The 9,932-nt window shown below is 39.2% G+C and overlaps 1 protein-coding gene across 1 annotated transcript; it reads left to right on the top strand.

The window, feature by feature from the left end:
• Positions 1–1,435: 1,435 nt before the first annotated feature.
• Positions 1,436–3,395, top strand: LOC111392165 (tubulin beta-1 chain-like). Its single transcript, XM_023017432.1, has 2 exons — positions 1,436–2,236; positions 2,453–3,395. Exons 1-2 carry the CDS (start codon positions 1,918–1,920, stop codon positions 3,130–3,132), a joined length of 999 nt encoding a protein of 332 aa, XP_022873200.1. The 5' UTR covers positions 1,436–1,917; the 3' UTR covers positions 3,133–3,395.
• Positions 3,396–9,932: the final 6,537 nt, after the last annotated feature.

Genomic DNA, 9,932 nt, shown 5'->3' with positions numbered 1-9,932 from the left:
AACAAAAACCCCAAAAAAAAAAAAAAAAAAAAAAAAAAAAAGGTAATGGGCTTTCGGCACTGCCCCCCCGCCCTACGCCCCTAGTATTAATGCAGCCGTTCTGTAGCACCGACAGTTTCTTTACCCATGCCAAATGACGATGAATTACTTGTTTAGAGGTGTTATCTGTCCTGGCCCAGCATGGGGATGGGCTTGATTTTTTTCGGGGAATAAATATTTGGCTGTTGTTGTTGGACGTGGGGACACGTATTTAGATTTTTCTTCGAAATTTTTAATAGTAATAATATCCATGTCAAGTCGCCTGACTCAACTTACATGGGCTGGCCCCATGGGCCATGCTTGGTATTGCAATTTTTTAAGTGATAGGTCTAGTCCAACACAATTTAAATGTAGGCCATTTCAGGCCTGACAAGAAGCCCAATGTAGGACATATTTTCCACCTGTAATTAGGAATTTAATGTCCCTAGTCAGTCACACCATAACACCCACCCTTATGTATGTTTTTCACTTACATTTCACCACATTTTTTTAAGTAATGCTATCTAGCACCAGTGAGAGCCCGCCTTATTGTCCAATCAAATTGGGATGCATTTTGATTTGTAGGACAATTAAAGGTGGGCCGCCACTTCCACCTAGACGGGCTTTAGATAGAATTATTCTTTTTCTTTTTCTTTTGAAAGATCAAGCATTACTTGAGATGCTAGTAAATCACTAATATATACTACTCAACTACAAGAGAACACTGTGAGAGGGTTTTTGAGGTCATTTGAGTTTATCAGCTGAATTAAATTAGTAAAGGCTCGTATAGAAGTGTTTCGCGCAGGTAGTCGCTAACAATTAAAAAAAGGACAAGACGATTGTGTAAGGAACAGACCTCTTGAGACGAAATCCCAAAAAAGGGTGTTTTATTGGCGATGATTTACAATTGGAAATAAACAGAATGCCTCAAAGGGGTACAAACACACGAGTACTAAAAGAAGTGTTTAAATTTAAGTTAAGAAATTAAAATTACATATTCTCTTCTTGAGAGTGTTTGATTCGGGGTCTTTTTCTCTATGTCTTCTCTTCCTTTTATATTCCCTTGATAATTTCTTCGTGACAAACCGCTTGAAAACTGCTTGATTGCTGTATAACCACCCACTTTTTTTATGGTGGCTAACTTATAGTGGAACTGCCGTCTCTAACTGTTGTCATTACTTTTTGTCGTTCAACCGCTTTCAATTGGGTTCCTTGAATCGTGGAATGTGATAAGAATAACTGCTTCAATAATTGCTATTCTAGATAACCATAATATTTTATGCTTGCTAAGATTCTGGGCGATTCGAAGGTTTGGGCGAGAACGGGGTCATCGCTCTGGGCGACCGTAAGGTACTCCATTCGTTCAGATTCTGGGCGTTTTGCAAGCTTGGGCGATGATGTTAACGTGTTCGTGGGCTTCCACCGCATTCATCAATAATCCTGTTTGGATCTTTATCCTGGATTCTCCAATTGGATTTCACTCTTTGGGCTATTTGATTTGGACTGCACTTTTAGTATGTCAACAAGAAATTCAGTTATTGACTTTTATTTTGCTGTAAATTGATGGTAGAAAGTTTTTTTGAATCATAAGTAGTGTCTATATTCTTAATCTTAATATTTTTGTTTGGACTTGGGGCTGCAGTTGGTGAGATTTTAGTCATGGAACTATGCAATTCCACGGTGCTTTCTTTGTTATCAAAATGAAGCTTGGCCAATTATTATTATTATTATTATTTTTTTCAGAGTCTGGGACACACTGGTTTCTTGTTTTCTATGCTTTCAGTCAGTATTCCTTTTTGATAAAGAATCCTTAGATTAATATTTTATTTTGGCAACAGTCAATGCCCGCTTTTGCAAAAGTACTGCTCTTCATGGGAGCTGGTCAATGAAAACTAATCAATGCAAATTATGTCTGCTATGCTTTCTCTAAATGGTTTTATGTTGACAGGATTTCAAGTATGTCACTCGCTTGGAGGAGGGACAGGTTCTGGCATGGGTACCCTCTTGATCTCAAAGATAAGAGAGGAATACCCAGACAGAATGATGCTCACTTTCTCTGTTTTTCCATCACCAAAGGTCTCGGACACTGTTGTAGAACCCTATAACGCTACACTTTCAGTGCACCAGTTGGTGGAAAATGCAGATGAATGTATGGTCCTTGACAATGAAGCACTCTATGACATCTGTTTCAGGACCTTGAAGCTCAGTAATCCAAGCTGTGAGTACCGACATTATAACTTTTAGAATTAAGAAAATTAAGTGCATGTTTGGTCAGCACTACCAAATAGGACTGGAAATAGTATCATAGAAAAGATTTCAGCTGTTTTCTTACTTAACACTCTCCAGTACTTAGCGATCCTTTCAACCATATGTGTCATCATAAGTTTTTAGTTTGTGTTAGTGTTTATTGTGTTTGTAATTTCCGTGGTTGTAGTTGGTGATTTGAACCATCTGATCTCTGCAACTATGAGTGGGGTAACCTGTTGCTTGAGATTTCCCGGCCAGCTGAACTCAGACCTCAGGAAGCTGGCTGTGAACTTGATACCTTTCCCACGTCTTCACTTCTTCATGGTTGGATTTGCGCCACTCACCTCTCGTGGATCACAGCACTACATCTCTCTCACTGTCCCGGAGCTAACTCAACAAATGTGGGACTCGAAGAACATGATGTGTGCTGCTGACCCACGCCATGGTCGTTATCTGACAGCCTCTGCCATGTTCAGAGGGAAAATGAGCACCAAAGAGGTCGACGAACAGATGCTTAACGTGCAGAACAAGAACTCATCATACTTCGTTGAATGGATTCCAAACAATGTCAAGTCTAGTGTTTGTGACATCCCTCCAACTGGCCTGAAAATGGCATCCACTTTTATAGGTAATTCAACTTCGATTCAAGAAATGTTCAGGAGAGTGAGCGAGCAGTTTACGGCCATGTTTCGACGCAAGGCCTTCTTGCACTGGTACACTGGAGAAGGGATGGATGAAATGGAGTTCACCGAAGCTGAGAGTAATATGAATGATCTGGTAGCAGAGTACCAGCAATACCAGGATGCCACTGCAGAGGAAGAAGAAGACTATGAGGAGGAGGGCGATGAAGAGCACTATGAGGGTTAAAACGTCAGCGACATGTTTGCTAAGTAGTACTGATCAGTACTTGTTACATAATATGCCACAAGTATTTCTTGTGATCAGTTGTTCTTTCTGTGTTGTCTACTACCAAGTGATGTAATGGTTCCTTTCTGAGTACCTGTTCGTTTCCATCATTTCCATTCCAATGTTTGTGTAATGTTCCAGTATATGTCTGAACATTGGAATCGTTTGATGTCTATTTAAAATTACAGAATGCCATACAGGAAAATATTGCAGCTTTTACCTCATTTTTCTTTTTTTCCGTTTCTTTCTTTCTTTCTTTCTTTCTTCTCTTTTCTTTTCTTTTCTTTTTCACAGGAATAAATAGAAATTCTAACCCTATAACCCCAAAAAAGTTTGAGAAATGGAGATATGTTTTTTTTCCCTTGAGTAGTTTGCTGAATTTTTGGTTAAAAGGTGAAGAATCGCATCAATTTGGAAATTCACATCTTATACAAGTAGCCACAAGATGTCAGGAAACCCAGAATCTGTTGGTGAATAATGCCGAAAGATGTAGTGGAAATTACACCACTCACATTGTTTTTATAAAATATTCAAATTATACTATCAAAATTTTTTAAAGCCAAAAGTACTGTACTTTTTGTTGTAAGAATAAGAAATGCAAAATCACACCTCTCATCAATTAATATTTTAGTTGGCTTCAATCTCTCCACCAAACACGCCCCAACAATCCTGTTATCTTTCCCAAAAAAATCACCAAATCGCATCCTTCCTCTTTGAACCAAAATCAAGAATAAACGTTGTCCTGAAGAATTTTACCATTCCATCACACTCATAACTATCTTCATAATCCAAATTCTAGGTATTACCTCATATATTCTGCCAAGAATCGCATGCTGGGAGTATATTATCCAGCAGAAGATCAACGTGATGGCAGATACATTCGATAAAAAAATTGCTACATCACACTTGGGCACTCAACTATAGAAGCATATTTGCGAGAAGGTTATTGAAGGTCACGAAACTAACTTCGATCTTGTAACATGGAGCATTAGGAAGGAGAAAGAGTTGAAGGACATCATTTTTTTTTTTTTGAAACCCAGGTATCCTAGTTTCGCCAGACTAAATCCTGAACCTCTAGCCACCGGCCCCTCAATGACTCGAAGAGGTAAATCGCAGGTTATGCCCTTGTTGGCTCCCAGGTTCCCACTTGGTTTATAATCCTGGCCCCAAGAGAATCCTCCTTACTGCGTTGATTAAGAATCGAACTCTCCACGCTGAGGTTGCAAGCTCGCCATAGTGATTGTTCCACCAACTCGGATGTGCCCTGTGGGGCTGAAGGACATCATTATTGTGCAGCAGGGATGAAGTTCAAGTTGATATTTTTTGTTTACCGAGAAATAGTAGATGTTTTACCCCACCATAAAAAATTTTACCTCTATGGTTTGGGAAATGATTTTTTATTCTTACATGTTCATGATGACATATTGATTCGGTTTTGTGAAGATTCTACAATGGTATTTGAATTTTGCTACTTGTCACTGGGGTGTTACTGTTGATACACTAAAAGTGCAGCCCAAATCAAATAGCCCAAAAAGTGAAGCCTAATTGGGGAATCCAGGATAAAGATCCAAACAGGATTATTGATGAATGCAGTGGAAGCCCACAAACACGGTAACATCATCGCCCAAAACTTGCAAGACGTCCAAAATCTGAGCGAATGGAGTACCTTACGATCGCCCATAGCGATGACCCCGTTCTCGCCCAAACTTTCGAATTGCCTAGGATCTTAGCAAGCATAAAACATTATGGTTATCCAAAAATAGCAGTTATTGAAGCAGTTATTGAGTGGTCTTATCACATTCCACGATTCGAGGAGCCCAGTTGAAGGTGATTGAACGACGAGGAGTAATGGCAACAGTTAGAGACGGCAGTTCCACGACAAGTTAGCCACCATAAAGAAAGTGGGTAGTTATACAACAATCAAGCAGTTTCCAAGCTGTTTGTCACGAAGAAACCATCAAAGGAATATAAAAGGAAGAGAAGACATAGAGAAAAGCACCCCAATTAAATACTCTCAAACAGAGAATATGTAATTTCAATTTCTTAATTTAAACTTAAACACTTCTTTTAGTACCCGTGTGCTTGCGCCGCTTGGAGGCATTCTATTTAATTTAATTGTAAATCATCGTCAATAAAATACCCCTTTTTGGGATTTTGTCTCAAGAGGTCTGTTCTTTACACAATCGTCTGATTCCTTTTTAATTGTTAGCGACTACCCGCGTGAAACAATTTAGCACTCCCAATGGGACCTTGGTGTTTGGTGTTGAAGATACAAAAGGTGAAACAATATGCCTCACAAATCTGATAAGGAAGCAGCAAGTCAGGGAGGAGTCAAGTTTGTGATCGAGCGATATGAGGAGCAGCAAAGCTCTCTACGAACAAAGGGACAGAGTTAGAGCAGTCACAGTCGTTACGAACCAATGACAGAGTTGAGTCCTCGAACCATGCGTGTATTTCTTGGAGAACTCACACAGGATGTCGTTAAAAAGGTAAATCTACGAAATGTTCATAATATGGAAAGATTTACCCAGAATGAGAATGCACATTATGACAACATGGCCAAACAACTGAATACTTTAAACGAAATAATGAATAAGTTAGTAAGCCAAATTTATCAGCCAGTTGCAAATCACTTTCAAATTAGGACAATCGTGGGACATAATTCCCCAGTCCTAAGTCCAAATCAGGGGATAGAACCACCTTTTGGTCCACCAACTTCAAACCAGGGGATAGTGTAATGCCAAATTAGAATAGTGGTAATGATACATTTAACTTGGGGGGTAACCTAAATATAAGAGATAATATCCTAAATATTGGACAGAATACCTCACATGTCAATGATGGAATAAATATTCAGGCTAATCGTAACAATGACCCAAATCGTAACAACTTTGTTGCCTACCAAGGACCAAACATCAGGCCTCAGGCAAATCAACCGACCAACCAACCTGTAGGAATTCCATATGACCTCAACGTCATGTTGAGAAATCAAATTATGGAAATAGTACAGGATCAAATGGCTTTTGAGGTACGTCTTGTCATTAGGCCGACTTACACAAAATCATACCCTGATTGGGTAGACCAAGCATATCCATGGCCTAGAGGGTATAAAGTGCTAGAATTCTCATTATTTACTGGTTTAAGAGAGGTGTCTACTCTAGAACACATAGGGCGATTTACACTACAAAGTGGTGAAGTAACCGACTACCATAAAATGAGGTTGTTCCCTAGTTCATTAATAGGAGTAGCTTTATCTTGGTTCATCAATTTGCCAGTGAACTCTATTCAAACATGACAACAATTGGAGTAATTGTTCAATGTTCAGTTTTATAAGACTGAGTCCGAAATTACTTTGGTCGATTTGACGAATCTACGTCAAATGCCAAACGAATGGGCAGAAGGTTTCCTTCAAAGGTTCAAGACAGCAAGAAGTAAATGTTTTAGACCTTTGCCTGAAAAAGAGTTTGTCAAAATCGCTCAAAGTTGTCTAAACTTTGATTTGAAAAAGAAATTCCAAGACAGGGAATTTCCTAATCTTTTCCAATTGAGCGCAAATGTGATTAGGTATGAACGATTAATAAGAGAAGAAGAGCAAATAAAAAATTCTAGCAAGAGGACTTATCATAGAAACTCAAATTTTGATGTTCATACCATTAATGACGAGTTTTACGATCAAATCGAAATGTGTTTGATCGAATTAATCAAAGGAGACGCGTATACTTGTCCTATAATGGTTAAACCTAGATCGTCAGGTAAGGATGAGCCTATAAAAGATGAAAACAAAAAGGCTAGAACGTTCTCATTCGATGTAACCAAAGCTAACCTTATATTTGATAAACTTTATAAGGATAAGTAGATAAAACTGAGCGATAAATATAAATTGCCAAGCCCTGAACAAATCAAGGGTAAAAAATATTGTAAGTGGCATAATGCATGATCGCATTTGACTAACAACTGTTTGGTTTTTCGCCATGTATTACAGGACGCCATTGAATCAGGACGAATTATGTTCAAGGATAAGAAGAAGATGGCAGTGGATGAAACCCTTTTCCACAGCCACTTGGGGTGAACATGGTGACAACTGGTTTCGAAAATAAGTTGCCAAAATTCAAGCTGGTTATAGATGACAGAGAAAAGGACCCTGGGACACACCCCAGTGTCTTTGAACGTATCAAATGGAAGGAGCCTAAAAAGGATGAAGACGTCCTGTGTCAAAATGTAAAAGAGAAGTGAATGCAAATGCAGAGAAACCAGGGATATGACAGCATCACCATCACCCTAGTTTTTTCCAAACGCTCAGCCTGGTAGAGGGCGAGGTACATCATTCTATAGAGGACCGCCTTTTGAGAGATAGTTCAGGTCAATAAATAATGGGAGAACATTCAGGCCACAACCTCACTAACTAAATGTATGACATTCGTTCCAATATAATGCAGGAAGGGTGATACCCTTCAACGAGATGACTAGAACCCAACAAAGGCGTTTTTAATAGAATTATGGACGAATGATGAGGCAACAACAGGGAGTACCACATCCTAAGGTGCCTAAACTACTCGAGGGTGGTCAGTCGAAATGTTCTCGAAGACAGTGAGGAGACTGGTACAGGTGGATCGATGGAAGAATTGCCAGAGAATTCTTCTGAGAGATCGAAGTTTGAGCAAGGCAGAAGGGATAGAGAAGATCCAGATCAGCCCCTTACTATTCAGTTCGGTACGTTACCTCTTGTCATGGCTAACAACTATTTACTAGCCAATGAGTTCAAGAACAAAGAGAAAGAAGAAGAAAAGAGGGAAGATAACGAGGAAGAAGCATGTATGCTAGAATGTGAAGAAGGCCAAACTTCTAGAGGGGCCTACAATGGTGAAGAGGATGATGGTATGACGGACATCGAAGAGGAAATTGATCTGGAAGCAGAAAGAAGAAAGAGAGGAGTATCGCACAATACTCTGTTGAAGCAACTACATCGAGAGAGAGTTGTGAAGTGGACTTGTTGGGAAAATTATCTGGGCGTTCTTTCGATTATTACGTGCTGTACGGGACGAATAATGCCTCGCTCTGAAAAGTATGGATCACATCCAAGAATAATGCCTCCTCCCACAGGTTGGGTAACCGAATAAGAAGCATTAGAAAATAATAAAAAGGTAATTCAGGAAGCGGAAGTTCAGTGCAACATACTGCACGTTGACTTATCACAAAAGGATAATTCAACAGAGAACAAGCAGGAAGTGGAAATAGATGCTGCCAAAAAGGTTATTTTTAAGAGACCAACCATGAAGTTAACTAAACACTTAAGACCATTGTACGTTAAGGCTTTAGTTATGGCAAACGTACTTATCGATAATGGAGCAGTTATAAATATCATTCCATCTAGGATGATGAGGAAATTTTCAAAGACAGAAAGTGATGTGATTCCAACAGAAGTCATCCTTATAAGTTTCAATGGAGGAGCAACTTCAACTAAAGGGGTTATGCCATTGGACATAACTGTAGGGACAACTACTAGGACCACAGTCTTCTTCGTAATAGATGGTCCTACTAGTTACAATGTGTTGTTAGGAAGGGATTGGATACACGAAAGTCGCTGCATACCTTCATCGCTCCATCAATGCCTAGTTTTCTGGAATGACAAGGGTAAAGCAGAAGTGGTGCAGGCATATCATAGACCTTTTGTCGCAGAAGCAAATTCAGTGGAAAGGTTCATGTACGAAGGAAATTACGGATCTGTCAGAGTGGTCCAAGATGGAGAAGAAACTCAAATTGTTGCACAGAGCGAAGAGCCATTTTCGGTAGATGCACACACTGAAATTTTCAGTCAAATGAGGCCAAACATAGTGGCCCTGGAAGAGCCAGTAATTGGCAAAAAAATAATCAAGGAGTTTTAAATGAGTTGTAAGCAACAAAAACGAATGACCGATGTTCAGGCCTTCAAAGTCAAATTAATGGCTTTCTATACAAAATGTAAAGACAAGACGAAAGAAGAAGCAGCCCTGAAGGCATTGGGAGACAAATTGGCAGTGTTCGAGTTGGAACAAAGTATTGGCCGAAAAGTCAACAAGGTGGATTGTTTAGAAGAAGAAATGCCTATAAGGGAATTAGACGATGAAGTAATGAGGATCACCAAGCCTGGATACACTCAAGCACAAGACCCTCTGATTAAAGTGAATATTGGCAATGAAGGGGAAGATCGCCCAATATTCGTCAGTCAGATGCTCCATCAAGAGGTTAATGATAAATTAATCGCTTTATTAAAAGAATATAAGGATTGTTTTGCTTGGAAATATGAACATATGTCTGGCTTAGATAGAGATTTGGTGGAACATAGATTGCCAACCAAGTTAAATTTTAAGCCTCATAAACAACCACTTAGGCGTTTTGCTCCTAACGTACTTCCTGAAATTAAGAAAGAAATAGAGCGATTATTAAAAGAGGTTTTATTAGAACAGCCAGATATATAGAGTGGTTATCCAATATCGTGTCAGTGCTAAAAAGAATGGTAAATTAAGGGTGTGCATAGACTTTAGAAACCTAAACATAGCCACACCCAAAGATGAATATCCAATGCCTACGGTAGATTCTTTAGTAAACTCGACTGTCGGACACGTAATATATTCTTTCATGGATGGGTATTTAGGATACAATCAAATTTATATAGTTGAGGAAGATATACACAAAACTGCCTTTAGGTGCCCTGAATCTCTAGAATGTTTTGAATGGGTAGTTATGTCTTTCGGCTTGAAAAATGCAGGAGCGACTTATCAAAG

The sequence above is a fragment of the Olea europaea genome, unplaced genomic scaffold, assembly GCF_002742605.1.
Source record: "Olea europaea var. sylvestris unplaced genomic scaffold, O_europaea_v1 scaffold894, whole genome shotgun sequence".
NCBI classification, from domain to species: Eukaryota; Viridiplantae; Streptophyta; class Magnoliopsida; order Lamiales; family Oleaceae; genus Olea; species Olea europaea.
This window is presented reverse-complemented; position numbering and strand designations above follow the sequence as displayed.

Bases quoted from the DNA above. Each gene is read 5' to 3' on its own strand.
- LOC111392165 (XM_023017432.1), top strand. From the start codon at position 1,918: ATGCAAATTATGTCTGCTATGCTTTCTCTAAATGGTTTTATGTTGACA. The intron at 2,237-2,452 runs GTGAGTACCGAC...CCGTGGTTGTAG, and splicing joins GAAGCTCAGTAATCCAAGCT to TTGGTGATTTGAACCATCTG.